The sequence below is a fragment of the Acartia tonsa genome, chromosome 3, assembly GCF_053477335.1.
Source record: "Acartia tonsa isolate MP-2025a chromosome 3, ASM5347733v1, whole genome shotgun sequence".
Classification (NCBI taxonomy): Eukaryota; Metazoa; Arthropoda; class Copepoda; order Calanoida; family Acartiidae; genus Acartia; species Acartia tonsa.
Genome location: NC_137262.1, coordinates 24910610 through 24927691, shown reverse-complemented (window position 1 = coordinate 24927691; position 17082 = coordinate 24910610). Strand labels below are relative to the sequence as shown.

The 17082-nt window shown below is 32.2% G+C and overlaps 1 protein-coding gene across 2 annotated transcripts; it reads right to left on the bottom strand.

The window, feature by feature from the left end:
- Positions 1–1913: 1913 nt before the first annotated feature.
- Positions 1914–16761, bottom strand: LOC145313722 (dipeptidyl peptidase 3-like). Of its 2 annotated transcripts, XR_013877476.1 has the most exons (21): positions 16625–16761; positions 16156–16250; positions 15739–15848; positions 15199–15316; positions 14825–14881; positions 14332–14444; positions 13885–14006; positions 10321–10434; positions 10029–10211; positions 9148–9246; positions 8684–8794; positions 7697–7854; positions 7254–7354; positions 6881–7021; positions 6683–6749; positions 6018–6122; positions 5728–5845; positions 5221–5304; positions 4863–4948; positions 3499–4193; positions 1914–2378 (listed from the first exon to the last, which is right to left on the bottom strand). XR_013877476.1 is itself a non-coding variant. In XM_080153276.1 (20 exons), exons 1-20 carry the CDS (start codon positions 16730–16732, stop codon positions 4124–4126), a joined length of 2160 nt encoding a protein of 719 aa, XP_080009402.1. In that variant the 5' UTR covers positions 16733–16761; the 3' UTR covers positions 3396–4123. The 2 variants fall into 2 exon arrangements, 1 of the variants encoding a protein (XP_080009402.1); XM_080153276.1 differs by lacking the exon at positions 1914–2378 and having other exon boundaries at positions 3396–4193.
- Positions 16762–17082: the final 321 nt, after the last annotated feature.

The window sequence follows — 17082 nt, the reverse complement described above, 5'->3', positions numbered from 1 at the left end:
TTGAGTAAATATGTCATTTAATACCTTAAATACAAGTTATTTTATTTGGACATACTAACGTCATGGTGATGGGGAAACTATGTAAAGCAATGGTAAAAATTTACTTTGACTTCATTGCAGGACAGTTTCAAGAATTTTATTGTCAAGTTTTAATTCAATAGAACAATTCTAATATGCCTAAATTAACAATCAGAACTTTCTTTTAGGGACGTACGGATGGACAGAACAACTGTAGAAATAGATCATTAACATTATACAACCCTTCTACCCCATTTCCTTCCCTCTTACTGGATGAACGAACTGACCAATAAATGAGGTCCACACTGACAAGCTATGTAGGGAATATTTACACAATTTTTCAGGCATTGAATTGAAAAATTGAAGAGAGAAAATTACATTTCCCCCTAATCCTAGCCATCAGACGAACGGACGGACATTTTGAATTATAAATAAGCTTCGCTACTAAATAACAGCGGAATTTGCAAATGTTCCATTATAATCTTGATTAAAAATTTAAGCCATTTAATTTTGATAGCAGCTGAGAAAACAAATATTTTAGCTATTAAAATATGATGTCTCCTAAAGACTAATGGACCATATGAATTTACAGGAAGAAGGATAGTTTCAATACCAAAATTTCTTTTCCTCAGGGAAGGAGGGAACATTTGACTGTAAATTACACTGTTAACCAAAGTTTAGTAACCACGTTGACTAAAAAAACTTAATCAGTGTTTCATCAGTTCTATACATACTAGAAGTGTCCAAACTTAAATCAACAGAAGGCTTACCTTTGTTTATCATCATTTGGGATGTAAAATAAATAAAGAACATTATCTCCTAAGATCCCTAAGTTTAAAAATCATCAACAATGATGATAATATCCATAAGTAGCAAAGTTCCTAATAGTAAAAGTAAAAAACACAAAAGTTAAAAGTTAAAAGAAGAAAACGCGGTATAAGCGACAGACAGACGAACGATGATCAGTGCAGTGGTCATACAAATCTTCACACAAATTAGTCTTTGATATCAGAAAATAAAATTATGTTTATGTGCAGTACTGATTGATCGAAGGATAGGCGGACAGAAGTACATTGGTCTAAAAAAAATTCAACCTTCTATATTAAATAGCAGAAGGGGAAATAAACATTTCCCTTACAGTAATTTTATTTATTTCGAAGCACTATAGACAGAATAACAGACTAAGTGAGGAATAAAATTATTTAACTTAATAATAATTGACTTTGCTACTAAAATTTAACAGGTAGATAAGGATGACAACATCCATAACCATAGAAGCTCTTGAATTTAAAAAAAATAAAAGGCAAAGCAAATGAAAGCAAAAAGGGTGCACAACAGACAGACATAGTAAGTACACAAAAAAATATCTTCGATAAAAGCTGGGAAATTATTTAAGAGCATTACCAATAGACCGACAGACAATATTATTCTTAGAGTAGACGTGCATTGGTCAGTAAACATAAAATAAGTCTTCTGTCTTAACCCTGAAAGATCGGGCCCTCTACAAATTCTTAAATGATCGGATTTTATACCATAATAATTGCATCAGACTTCTACCTTTCCAGTAAGGATATTTAATATTCTTAAGAGCATTACAGACCAGCGAACAACGTGAGCTGTAGGCTAGTATAATTATATGAATTTCTTTGTTGTTGTGATTTAATATTTACGCGCTATTACAGATTGGAGTGGGTAAAATTTATCAAAAAGTGTGCATTATTCCAGTGTAGAAGAAGTATTTTTGCAGTTTCATCTAACGCAACTTTTTATTTGCGAAGCTTCTCTGTACATGAAATACTCGGCTGTTACTTGAGATAGACGGTTTATATATTTTAGTAAGACGAATGGTTAACGGACCCAACATGTAAAATCCTCAGAATGAAAAACTCAAGGCATCAAACTTTTAAATTTATTCAACGTTTCGAGGGCAAAACTGCCCTCATCATCAGGAATTTTTTTCGTCCATGTACATTATTAACAAAACACAAATATATTTTAGTAAATTTAAAGCTGAGTTATTAAGGATCTTCTCCATTGTACTCTGTAATACTCTATGGGAAAACAAATTTCTAATGGGCAAGTGTGTTTTTCTCTTCAGGTATTAAAATCAGAGGCTGATTATTTGAAGACCAAGTTACTCTGCTTTTCAAAAATTTTGTACTATGCCTGCCTGTTAAACTGTGTTTGACACATTGGAAGTATGGACTATCTGTACTGGTTATCTGTTTAAAAATACATCACATTTATTTCAGGTGTTTTTTTATCTCTTAAAACAGATAAAGCTTTCAAAAAGTGTGTTTAATAATGTTTTAATGGTATATTTCTATGTCTTTTCAAAATTGTTACACTTCCAGATATATCTAAAAAAAGCAAAATGAATAAATTTATTTTTGCAAAGAAAGACTTTGTTTATTTACATATAGATGCAAAAAAAAATATTTGGACATTTCTCAGTACATAACAATAGGTTTGCTTATTCCAAAGTCACGTGATTATCATTAATCTTTTAATTTTAAAATTATAATTATTTTGTTGATACTAACCCACCCTTATTTATTTACTCTCAACTTTAATTTAAGATAAGACAATTATCATAGTATTAGAATAATTGCCAATTTCTCCCAAAGCACCATGTCAAGAAACGACACTCCCCCCCCCCCCCCCTCCTCGAAATTATTTCACGCGTTTTCTACTTTAGGTCAATTTATATTTGGAACTCGGTAGCCCCCCATCCAATTTTATTGTCAATTAATTTTAAAATGAAAGGAAGAGGGGGGGGGTTAGTGCTCGATAGGTACATTGTGGAAAAGTATCGAATAATTCGAATTAAGTCTGAATAAAGAGGTATATTTTAATAAACTTTTTAATTCTAATTTTAATCCTTTCCAACGTTTCATATTGTTGAATATAAACAAGAATAATTAAAAAAAAAGCAAATTATGAACTTGTTTAAGGACCACGCAGCGTAAGTTAACATGCAAATAAGAGCGACTTTGTGCGCATATTCATTACACAAATCCCTTATTTTACAGGGGGTTAGTTAAAAAATAATCAATATGAAGGATCTCGATAACTGCTGAACCGATATAGATTTCCTTTACAATGCAGCTTAAAATAGATCATGGTAAGGTTTGTGACTATTTTGGAGAGTACCAACACCATCCCAAGATAAATCGCCCCTAGGAAAAAAATACCATAAAATCAAAATTCCGATAAGCGATGCTGCTTCATGACTCACAGGGCTTAGCTTCATACAAGGCTGCCAAAACTTTTTCTTTTTAAAACTAAAATTGAAAGTGGGGGGAGAGGGTTGAATTCCCTCCAATACCTTAACTAGAGGCCTCTTGGGGCGTAGCCGCTAGTTAATAATATGTTAATACCAAAAAATCAAACTTTCATTAAGTATCAAACATATCACAATCAATATTGAATCAAAATACATAAATATTCAATTACAAAAAAAATAAACAAAATATTCACCAGTGCAATAAATGATAATCATCAGATGATTGGTTTCAGGGTTGGCAAAATCCGGGTATTTCTAGAAAAGTCCACAGATAATTGAAAAGTCCAGTTTTAACCGGTTAAATCGTGGAAAAAAACTGAATTTTCAACAAAAAAAAAAGTTAAATTTGTTGTAAATTCAACTGTTTTTTTATGTACATTTTGATTTCTTTCTATTTTTTTTATCAAGTAAATATGTTGCTTTCTAAAAATAAGCCTTTCTTGTTGTAAATTCTAATGTTTTTTATACTTTGAGTACAGTCGTTTTAAGAAAAAATAAAAAAGTTTCTTAAGAAAAATTGTAATTTAGGACCTTTTTGAAGGTAAAAACAAAAAAATAAGAAGTTTCTTAGGAGAAAATAGTAATTTAGGACCTTTTTGAAGGTAAAAACAAAAAAATAAGAAGTTTCTTGAGAAAAAATAGTAATTTAGGACCTTTTTGAAGGTAAAAACAGATGATTTTTTTCAATGTGGACTTTTGCTATGAATTTTTGTTGGTGGTTAAACCGGCAAAAAACCATGTGGTTTTAACTGCCATGGACTTTTCTTGCCAATCCTGATTGATTTACAAATTATGTTTGGTTTGATTGGTGAATAAAATCTACCAATGGTTTCCTTCAGATTTTGTGACACTTTCAAACAATTCAGTGATCTCAGCAATGCTTGGGAATCTAAAATAAAATAAAAAAATTGGACAGTTACATGAAGTATATCTGACATTAATGGGTAAAACACTCATTTCGAACCTTAAAAAAGTGTATCAAAACCCCTTGGTGGCTTTTAAAAATCCTACTTAACCTAGCCAAATATTGGAAACGCTTTAAAAATACTTAATTTAAAAATGTTTGTTTATTATTTACTCTTAGTTAACATAACACAAAAGAATGTATAGTTGTAAAATTGGTGCCTGCCTATTTACAATTGACAGAGGCAGTGTTGTGGATCCGCATTGATTGTATGCGGATCCGGATCCTCTAAATTTGGTCAGCGCGGATCCGGATCCTTGACAATAAAAATAAAATTACCAAATTTTTCAAAAAATATTTATTCTTTAATCTCGAAGTCAAAAATACTTTTAATTTTCAAGTCTGAACCTAAACCTTAAAGGTTGGCTCTCATCACGAGAATGTCTGAGATGATGTCCTCCTTTGTAAAATTTGTAAATTTGTAAGTGACTATTTTATATAAATTTAGGTAGATTTTTCCATAAATTTATACCCCAGGATCCGGATCCTTGGACTCAAAAAAATGCGGATCCTTGCGGATCCGGATCCACAACTCTGGACAGAGGTATAGACAAACAATAGTTATATAGTAGCTCCACTACTGTAAATGAATACCTGTCAGTATAGCTTTTAATTAATCCTTCTGAGCTTGGATCATATTGGGTCAACTTGATCTTCTCATTTTCAAGCCTTGTGTTTCCCTAAAAGAACAAGATATGCCCATAAAATTGTTGCCCTACATTCTGAAGTAACCTTAAATTTGGTCAACAGCTTGACCGAACCGTTTATAACTTTGAGGGGGCGAAGCCACTAGTTACAGAAAACGAAAAATGCAAAGTGTTAATGTAAACAGTTATTAACAAAAATAAACAAATTAAGAACGGTTATTTTTGACTGACGGATAAGCTACCCAATGTTGAGTCTTACTTTAAGGCTAAAATGCTGATGTATAAATGAAATTTAATGATGATACCTGCACAAGAATTGGTCTGTGTTTCTTCCTGTTCACAACAATATCTCTCCAGGTTAGCCAGGGATGGGATCCTTTATCCGTCACCTAAACAGGGATTAATGGATGAGTATATGTGTTAATTTTAAGATTTTAAGTTGAAAATATGTCAAAAGTAGTTATTTATCGCATCGTATTATAAACATTAAACAGTTTTCCGCGGACATAAAAACATTCAATAATAAGTTTAAAACCAGTGTTTTTCAGCTCCGAGATGCCGAAGGCACGGGTTAAAAACTGGTTTTAATATTATGATGGTGCATTTTTATATTGGTGGAAACTGGATACAATACGATGCTATAAATAATTTTTTCGTATGGCTGAGAACCGGTTCTAATCCAACTGATAATAATCAGTTTCAAAGAAATACTGGAAAATCATTTCAAATTCTCATAAGACATACATAATTAATATTAAAAGCACCGGACAGGGAATCATCAAGTATCCCAACCTCTACATTATTTTTTATACCTGACTATATCCATCATACATTGCCAGAGCACTTTTGATGTCAGCTGTTGATTTGTACACTTGCAGCTTCTCCAGGAACTTGGCAATGGCAGGTCCGCCCACTGTATCCAGCTTACTCCTAATCAGTCAGTAAAAATAGTTTTAACTTTTTAAGCCATTTAGAACAGAAGGTATTTTACTTTTATTTGCCATGTATTTCTCTATATTTATAAATCTAAATTAGACCGTATTTTTTTTATTTAACAAGGGGTTAAATATAAGACTATTAAAAAATATCCAAAAATACCAACCTATCCATTGTAAGCAGTAGATCAGGTTTACCATCGTCCCCAGTGACCTGTTCAACTTTACAAAATCCATCCCCAGCCTCCAGCAGTACTTGTAGAATCACAAACCTGTAGAAGTAAATGTTATGGTGCTATTTAAAGCAATTCTTTGCTAAAAAGTTTCTATTTAAATACAATGTTGGGTATGTGAGTTTAAAAAAAATAGTTTTAGCTTCTGGTTTTAATTTGTGTAAAGTATACCTACCATCATTATTATATTATGCATATCTTATGTTGGGTTTGAATAATCCCCTTATATTAAAATGTGGTATGGTTCATACCAAAACATTTCTTGTCAACTTATATTATTCCTGTATAATAGAGTACTAGAGTCAACACAACAACATATCGCCCTCAGAGAGAGAGAGGGGGGGACAATAGGCTGTTTTTTACACTAGTCCCTAAAGTTTTTTAAAAGCATTTTCTTTTACGTTGGCTTCATAATTTTGGAGACTATAAGAGATTTATTATTGGTTGGATCATTAAGTTGAGTGTCCAAACGTTTCAACCATTAATTGTAATCTAAAGAAGGGGTAATTTCATGTTTCATCATGGGGGACGTACATCATTGTCTTATCCCTTAAGATCCCTAATCACTCTACTTAATACTAATGCATAAAAATGTACACCTGGCCCTAGAGTGCGCCTGTTTCCATTGATCACTGGCAGGACTGAACATCTCCAGCCCAACAATACCTGGATGAAAATTTGGAATTAGTTATATCATGTTTAAGTAAATAATAATAGATTATCTTTTGTAATTTTATTATTTGATAATTAAGAATTTTAATTTGCTTTTGTTTTTAAGAAAGGACAGTTGACATTACCTCCATGGGCCATATGTAGCCAAGAAATATATTTGATATGTTCAATATCCTCCCCACTATGGCCAAATATTTGTACTGAACTAGAGTCCAGGGAAAGGTGGAGTGCAACACTTTCAGCTCGACACTCTTCATAACTTGATCCTGAATATTAAATAGACTGTAAAATACGCTGGTACCCAAAGTTTAATGTCCACGTTATTCATTTGAAAACTTTTTTTAAAAAATCATATATTTGCTGGTTCCGAACTTATAGTGTCCGAACTTTTCAACCCATAATATTAATATACAAAAGTGTTAATTTTGTTTATTGTCTTCTTTAAGAATGTTAACATGGTCAAAATCTATTCAAAAATATTAAATTATCAGTACAAACCAATAGTAGTGAAAATTGTATTGTAGTTTTCTCCCAGCTTGTACCAGCTTTCAAGAGGCTTTTCTGTCAGAGGATTTATCAACTCATCACTGAAGTTTTTCCTTAAAAACAATATATTCGGTAACAGTATTTGGGAAGTGGTGGGAGTTATTAATCAGTGCCCAAGAGAATACCTTGTGTGAAGCCAGGAACAAGGGTATGATATTCACTCTTCACTTACATCACAAAAACAAACTATATCACCAGATACCCCATAAGGTTTCGTGATTTTTTTTGTAGAATTGTTGGTTAGACTGGCTACCCCTGGTGTGAAGCGCCTAATATTTTTTAAAAACTATTAGCTATAATTTTAGCATACAAAGACGACAAAATCCATGAAATCGACCACAAGTGTCTAGAAGGACAGAGAAACAATAACAGATGAGCAGTTATGAGTAACTTACCCTTCCTCAGTTTCCATAAAAAGTTTGCCCGACCCGTGGCCTAGCAGTTCATGTAGACCAACAACAACCTCGTAAGCGGCCACTTTGTACTCTTTGAACAGCTGATCATCAGCCTCGGACATAAAGTTAGTCCGGGATTTGCTCACTCCATGCTTGGCCTAACAAAGAAAAAACCTTGAAAGTGTTGGGAGAAAAGGAGAGGGGAAAATAGGCTGCCTAAAATTCATCTTGCTGATTTATATGTAAGGGGCCAAAAAGGTGATTAGGTTCAGGTTATGATTTCACCATGAAATTCAAGGATAATTTTGATTTAAGATTTTTTTTTCAAAGCCTTCTTGTGTATCTTTATCTAACAAATTTCCAAATTTGTTAATTGTTTGTTAAACTCATTAGTTGGATGCAATTAACCAATTTAGGATAAAAAGGGATATATTTACATATGATCTATAATACAAAGTAGCTTACTGTCTGTCCGCCTGTCTGTCCGTCAGTCCCTTAAGATCTCGGTAACCACTGAACCGATCGGATTCTACTCTTCAGGGAATATACCTACTGGTCCTGTGGTGGTTTTAGGCTATTTTCTTGGGGGTTGGGACACCCCCCCCCAAAAAAAAAAAATCCCCCCCATTTTTTTCTCGAATTTTTACGAATTTTGTGAATTCGCGAAAATTTGCGATTCAGTCGCATTTTTTCCCCCTGGATATTGCGATTAATTCGCATTTTGTTCCGCTGGGTAGATTATAGTAGATGTAATTATACCTAGTGGCTAGGGGCGAAGCAGCTAGTGGTTAATGAAAGTAACATAAATACGTTAGTAGTTTATTATTAGCATCTGAGGATTGTACAATACATATTTGTTCATGAAACATAAACTTCATATTTAAATACTTTTGAGTTGGTAATTAAATTCATACATACAATGTATATTTTTTCATGTTTCATCCCTAAACATTTAAACTTATCGTGGAAATGTTTCGATTTCTTTACCTTGAGAACGTTTCCGAGTGTAACGTTCTTGAATCCCTCCTCTTGTCTGATATCATCATAGTTGGGAATATTAATTCCTGAAGGTACCATAGAACTTGCACAGGCTACAACCTAAAACAATGATCAGGTTTTAATTAAGATAAGATACTTCAGTTAGGATTAATACCTCAAATCCTCATAAGCCTTTAGTCGCAAATTTTTGATTATCCAATTTCACAGTTACCCAACTAAGTTTTAACAATTTGCATTATTTGTGTACAAACTGCCGCCATTAAAACGTCCAACTACCAAGCCTTGTTAATATTTAATGAATGCAATACTTCATTATAAAACCCTTATTAAAATATCTAAACAGTCTATATACAGTGAAAAAGTACCTATTCATTATTAAAAATTGTGTACAAGTTAGATGACGGACGGACTCCAATAATAATGTAGCTTCGCTCCTAAAAGCATAATATTACCTCTAGATAAGTGTAATCAGGACGTAAGAATTTATCCTTCTCGAAGTCCTTAGTCCAGGGAAGTTTTGGCAGCAACTCTTCTGCATTATCAACTAAAGTCTAAATTAATCATTATTTTCTACCAATCAGATTTCAAATTAGATACATCTTGTAAGCAACTTTTCAAATAAATTATATCATATACTAATACAAAAACTTTTGGTGAAATTTAAATTAATATGATTTCAAATATTATTCAATTTAATTATTTTGCAGTTGCATGGGAGCAAAACAAATAAAATTATTCAAGTTGTTGATTTTTACATTAAAAGAGGGAGGTCATTTTCTAGTAAATCCCGTAAAGGTGTGTGTTATAAGGCCTAAAAATAGTAGTAGAACGATAAGGTGCTCTATATATTTGTATTCCCTATTGAATAGAACAATAGGGAAGAAATTTTTTTTTTTTTTTTGATAACCGTACCTGGAATATCTTGAAATTTATATCAAATGCTTTGTTTGGCTCAAACTGACACAAATAAAAAAAATATAATTATAATAAATCAACCTGTAAAGACTGGCTTCTCCTTTGTTTAATGGTATAGATTGTTCTTAACCTTTACCTTGTACCTATAGAAAACATTATTATTATAATTATATTTTTTTTAATTTTTGTCAGTTTGAGCCAAACAAAGCGTTTGATAGAAATTTCGTATTTTTTAAAGATATTCCAGGTACGGTTATCAAAAAAAAAAAAAAATTTCCCTATTGTTCTATTCAATAGGGAATACAAATATATAGAGCACCTTATCGTTCTACTACTATTTTTAGGCCTTATAACACACACCTTTACGGGATTTACTAGAAAATGACCTCTCTCTTTTTCAATTTTCTAATTTTGTTACCTGAAAAATCTGTGACAATTTCTTGTTGACAACCGCCACAAACCCTTCAAACTCCGACCTAACCCCTGTGGGGTCTCTATAATTCTCGATGAACCCGATGTAGGTCTCTACTGTGGGTCCTTTGTTCTTGATCCAGCACCTAGAGCCGTCCTTGTGCGCGTCCACTGACCCAATCTTGAAGCTCTAAAAGTATTAAGCATTTTACTAATTAGATCAAAGAAAGTCTTTTACCCAACATAATTTTATATGTAACATTTCAGCATTTTGACTTTAGGAAAGTATATCTACTTACCTTGATATACTCGTCAATCATTTTCTTTTCAAGATCATTGGAAGCATGTTTTGCTGCCTCGATAAGGTTCTCATTGACCTTTTCAAGCAGAGCTTCATAATCACCAGTTGTTACCTTAAAAAAGATTAGCTTAAACATTTTGAGTTCTTAAAAAGTTAAGGGGGGGGGAAGTTTGTACACTTATAGGAAATGAAATTCAGTACCAAAGTTTGGGAGGGTACTGTGGGCTTGTTTTTAAAGTTATCAACCTAATTCTTTTTGTAGGCTCTCTTATATGACTGGATATACACGTATTTCTTTGAAAATTGAATTTCGGCACTTTCCTTCTAGGGGCTTGTGGAGCAATAGACCCCCCAAAACACTAAAAATATGAGTTCTGAACTTATTTTTAAGGATATCAACCTGATTTTTTTTTATAATACTTTTTTAACATAACCGAATCAACGAACCATTACAGATTTCATTTTGGGACTTTCCTTCTAGGGCCTAGTGGAGCAATAGACCCCCCAAAACACTACAAATATGAGTTCTGACCTTATTTTTAAAGATATCAACCTGATTTTTTTTAATAATACTTTTTTAACATAACCGAATCAACGAACCATTACAGATTTCATTTTGGAACTTTCCTTCTAGGGCCTTGTGGAGCAAAAGACCCCAAAAAACACTAAAAATATGAGTTCTGACCTTATTTTTAAAGATATCAACCTGATTTTTTAAAAATAATACTTTTTCAACATAACCGATTGAAGAAACCATTACGGATTTCATTTTGGGACTTTCCTTCTAGGGGCTTGTGGAGCAATAGACCCCCCAAAACACTAAAAATATGAGTTCTGACCTTATTTTTAAAGATATCAACCTGATTTTTTTTATAATACTTTTTTAACATAACCGAATCAACGAACCATTACAGATTTCATTTTGGGACTTTCCTTCTAGGGGCTTGTGGAGCAATAGACCCCCCAAAACACTAAAAATATGAGTTCTTACCTTATTTTTAAAGATATCAACCTGATTTTTTTCAATAATACTTTTTTAACATAACCGAATCAACGAACCATTACAGATTTCATTTTGGGACTTTCCTTCTAGAGCTAGTGGAGCAAAAGACTCCAAAAGAACACTAAAAGAAAATTGAAGAAACCATTACGGATTTCATTTTGGTACTTTCCTTCTAGGGCTTGTGGAGCAAGACCCCCAAAATCTACGTACTATTACAGATTTCATTTTAGGACTCTCTTTCTAGGGGCTTGTGGAGCAAAAGACCCCAACACTAAAAATATGAGTTCTGAGCTTATTTTTAAATATATCAAACTGTTTTTTTAAAAATAATACTTTTTTAACATAACCGAACTAAGAAACCATTACGGATTTCATTTTGGGACTTTCCTTCTAGGGGCTAGTGGAGCAAAGATCCCAAAAACACTAAAAATATGAGTTCTGAGCTTATTTTTAAAGATATTAACCCAATTTTTTTATAATACTTTTTTAACATAACCAAATCTACGAAACAATACAGATTTCATTTTGGGACTTTCCTTCTAGAGCTAGTGGAGCAAAAGACTCCAAAAAAACACTAAAAATAGGAGTTCTGAGCTTATTTCTAAAGATGTCAACCTGATTTTTTAAAGAAAACTTTTTTAACATCTGACTTAATGAACCATTACAGATTTCATTTTGGGACTTTACTTCTAGGGACTAGTGGAGCAAAAGACCCCCCAAAACACTAAACATATGAGTTCTGACCTTATTTTTAAAAATATCAACCTGATTTTTTTAAATCACTTTTTTAACACTGAACTTGGTAACTTTTACAGATTTAATTTTGGGACTTTCCTTCTAGAAGCTAGTGAAGCAAAACACTAAAAATATTTTTTTAATGTGAAATTTTTTACATAAATGAACTATGTAATCATTACAGATTTTGATTTCCTTCTAGGGTCCAATGAAAATGCGCTTGAATCAATTCACAGTCATATTCAAATATTATGTAGTATTCTTTAAAAAAATTACATTAAGACAACTAGATTAAGGTTTCATAATACTTGGTATAGAAATACTGTACAAAGACTAAAAATGATGATGTATCCTAACAAATTTTAAAAAATTCAAAAAAGTCAAAAACTATCTACATAATTGAAAAAAATTAAGTATTCAGTGTAAAAAAAGAAAACTATTAGTTATTGATTGGTTTTTCAATTGCAACAAATACAGCATGTCTTTTGTCCCACTAGCTTCTAGAAGGAAAGTCCCAAATGAAATCTGTAAAAGTTACCAAGTTCGGTTATGTTAAAAAAGTGTTAAAAAAATCAGGTTGATATCTTTAAAAATAAGGTCAGAACTCATATTTTTAGTGTTTTAGGGGTCTTTTGCTCCACTACACCCTAGAAGGAAAGTCCAAAAATGAAATCTGTAATGGTTCTTTGATTCGGTTATGTTAAAAAAGTATTATAAAAAAATCAGGTTGTTATCTTTAAAAATAAGGTCAGAACTCATATTTTTAGTGTTTTTGGGGGTCTTTTGCTCCACAAGCCCTAGAAGGAAAGTCCCAAAATGAAATCTGTAATGGTTTGTTGATTCGGTTATGTTAAAAAAGTATTATAAAAAAAATCAGGTTGATATCCTTTAAAATAAGGTCAGAACTCATATTTTTAGTGTTTTGGGGGGTCTATTGCTCCACAAGCCCCTAGAAGGAAAGTCCCAAAATGAAATCTGTAATGGTTCGTTGATTCGGTTATGTTAAAAAAGTATTATTAAAAAAAAATCAGGTTGATATCTTTAAAAATAAGGTCAGAACTCATATTTTTAGTGTTTTGGGGGGTCTATTGCTCCACAAGCCCCTAGAAGGAAAGTCCCAAAATGAAATCTGTAATGGTTCGTTGATTCGGTTATGTTAAAAAAGTATTATAAAAAAAAATCAGGTTGATATCTTTAAAAATAAGGTCAGAACTCGTATTTTTAGTGTTTTGAGGGGTCTATTGCTCCACAAGCCCCTAGAAGGAAAGTCCCAAAATGAAATCTGTAATGGTTCGTTGATTCGGTTATGTTAAAAAAAAGTATTATAAAAAAAATCAGGTTGATATCTTTAAAAATAAGTTCAGAACTCATATTTTTAGTGTTTTGGGGGGTCTATTGCTCCACAAGCCCCTAGAAGGAAAGTGCCGAAATTCAATTTTCAAAGAAATACGTGTATATCCAGTCATATAAGAGAGCCTACAAAAAGAATTAGGTTGATAACTTTAAAAACAAGCCCACAGTACCCTCCCAAACTTTGGTACTGAATTTCATTTCCTATAAGTGTACAAACTTCCCCCCCCCTTATTTTTTTTACTTAAAGGTGCCTAATAAAGTAAAAGGCTAATCATCAAAAGTTGTACTTTATAGGATTGATTTTCTGTAATATTAAAATCTTCTTCACTGCTTGAGTTGTCAGAAATGTAGGTTTTGACAAAAAATCTTTTAAGACCAACAAATAAACTAAGATAAGACGGACATTTGGAAGAAGTACAGTTTAGCTTCTCAAATAAAACAATTGTGTGTTGGTGTTTTTTTTTAGCTTACCTTAAAATTACAATTTTCAAATGTTTCTTCAGACAGAACGCACTTATCCACAGCTGCGTTTCTAATCTCATACTGAGTTGTTCCAGTTTCACCAATTGTTTTCATCACACGAGTATTCCAACCTTAAACAAGAACGGTTACGAGAAAAGATTTTGGAACAAATATGAGAAATATAGTTCTATAAATCAAGTCTATACCTAACAGGACAAGAAAGCACAAAATTAAAAATTCATATTGATCAGATTCTGTTAACAAGAGAAAATTAAAATGGAAAAGACACTCCAAAGAAATAAGATACAGGTAGAAAAGAAAGAAGAAGGAAAAAAATGAATCACATTCACCAATAATATAATGAAACAAATAACTCCACATTTTCAAATCAGCAGAATATAATAGCGCTAAAACATTTAGGCTACAAGATGCCTTGAAGTTTTAAAACATAATTACCTTCAATATTCTTGTATTTCAGAAATCTGTTGACAATATCAGAGTCTTGACTATTACAGTTGGAAGAGAAATACTTGGTTATTCCCTCATCGCCTAGACCTAGTTGTTTCTCCCTAGAAATAAGTATTAAAACATTGAATAATACTGTTGGAAGAGAAATACTTGGTTATTCCCTCATCTCCTAGCCCTAGCTGTTTCTCCATAGAAATAAAATGTTGTTTCAAAATAAATCTGGTATTTTCGGTTTTGTGACGTCGTATTTTATTTTATTTATTTGATAGGTTATTTTAGGTTAGATAAATGTTAATGATTGTCCCAAAGGGACTAGAAATAGGAGAAAAGCTACTGTGAAAATACGACGAAGCACCCCCTAAGAGGAGATGTCACAAAACCGACAATACCCAATAAATCTGATAAATTTGAAATTATGAATCTTTTAATTTTTAAGCCTTCAACGTTCATGCAGGTAAAAAATTTAAACAGCATATCTTACTTGTCAGAGAGAGAATACATTGGTCCTTTCACTCTTGTCCAAACATCCTTTAAGCCTAATAAAAGCATTCAACTATAAATTCCTAAATCTGGATGTGTGTCCAGCAAGATATTAAAACCGTCTCGCATGATTGGTTTGCACACCATAAGGAAGCTTTATATTGATATTTTTTCAGGTTATTTGGTTGACTCACAAAGAAAATAATAAATATATACAAATACTCTTAATACAAGCATATATCTATATTCTATAAACGCGCCAACTAACCCCACCCCACCAAGGATGGAAAATACCATAACATCAAAATGGATAAGTAAACAGGCGTACTTGAAAATGTACCATTCAATTTATCATTTTAAGTCGAATGAATTCCTGTATTGTTCATGGCAGCTTGACTGGCTAGTACAATCTTTTCAAATGCATTCTCTGATAGATTGGGAACAAACTTGGAATCTCCAAATCCAAGATAGTTACCCCAGTTCCCGTAAATGCCTTAATCAAACAAATATTAAGCAAATTGAGTTGCGGTTTTATGCTGGTTTAAAAAGTGAAATATATGCAAGGTATGTAGTTTCTTTAAAAGCATAACCCAAAAAATATTAAAACTAAAAAAAGCCATACCTAACACTCATGGACGCAATGAAAAGTAAATAAAGAATACTTAAAATAAATTTATTTCTGACAATAATCTGTATGAGCTCTAATTTTACACCATTCATATATTATAATTTTTAAGACAAAATATATAATATTGATTTTCTGCGTGTAGGTGTCAGAAACTTTATTTTTATTTTGACTGGATATTAAGTTAAGAACATGATAATATTTTATTCAGATAGAACAGAAAAGTTTTCTTCTTTAAACATGTTAATTAAAAGTATCTCAAAAAGTTTTTTTTCTTTTCATAAAATTACCTGAAGCGTAAACAAGGTAGGCATTGAACTCAGTGTCCGTGACACCCACAGCCAAGGACTTGTCCTTCAGGCTTGCTATGGGTTCTCCACAATTGAGTGCATGAATCAACCTAAAAATCACAATTAATGATTGTGAATCATTAACAACAAATTAGCTAGGGAATATCCACAGTCGCTCAACAAATGTAAAAAAAATAGAAGGGGGTTATAGAAGAGAACCAAATCGGTCCAATGGTTACCGAGGTCTTAAACTTCACACAGGCATGCATCCTGTACCTATTATTTAAGATAAAGAATGATCAACATCATTGCTAAATATCTCCTCTTTGTAGAGCGTAGGCCACGCACATTAATGGTTCTCTTATCTTCTTTAGATTGGACACGACTTGAGGCATCCAAACACAAAGAGTAATATACCTGAAAATATCTGGAGATTCTGGACTGGTCTGAAACAGGATAATAAGACCACCATACCAGGAGGCTTGCCCAAGATAATGAGTGTATAAAGCTTCCTTAGTATTAAATGCATATATAATATTCCTTTAGGTTAGTTTTTAATTTGAGAGATTTAATGTTAAGCTATTGGGTTACAAACTTTTAATGAGTCTGTTGTCTGTGGTCTAGAGCCATTTTGGTCATGTGAATTAGTCCATTATTGGAATTTTGTCATGTGTATTGGTTTAATAATTGAAGCCTTAGCTGGGAATGGAAATAAATTATTCCTATTTAAAACCAAAGCATTCCCCATACTCAATCCACGCCACTAGCCTAATATTTCAGCTACCGAATTGTTTGACATTGTTCGATCTAATAATTTTTTATATTACAGGTTCAAAATAAAATAAATAAGAAGTTTTGGCTATAATATATGCATGTTTTTTGCTGCCTGTGTACTAAGTTCATTGAAAGCCTGTTCTACCTCCAGCCTCTCAAACGGCTGCTCATTAGGCAGAACAAATGCACTGCCATCGCCTGAATCATTTTGGTGCACCATTCTGAAATTTAATTAATAAAAATCATAATCCCATCTAAGGGTGTTTTAATACAATGAATCTTAGTAAACAACAAAACAAAGATCCATAAAAGCAAAGCTTGAAAACGGTGAGACAAACCAATATTACCACTTGTAGATTGTCAGAACTGAATAATCAGAATACAAATGTATAAATCTAAACAAATTTATAAGTAAATTTGTTAAAAAAAACTGCTTAAATAAACTTTAAAAAACATACTTATATTCTCAGGACTTAATTATAGAGGTGCTTCACTTATAACACTATACTTGATAAATATGATTGACTATAGGTTTTCTGAAATAGATTTTCTGAATGGACGTAAATGTAG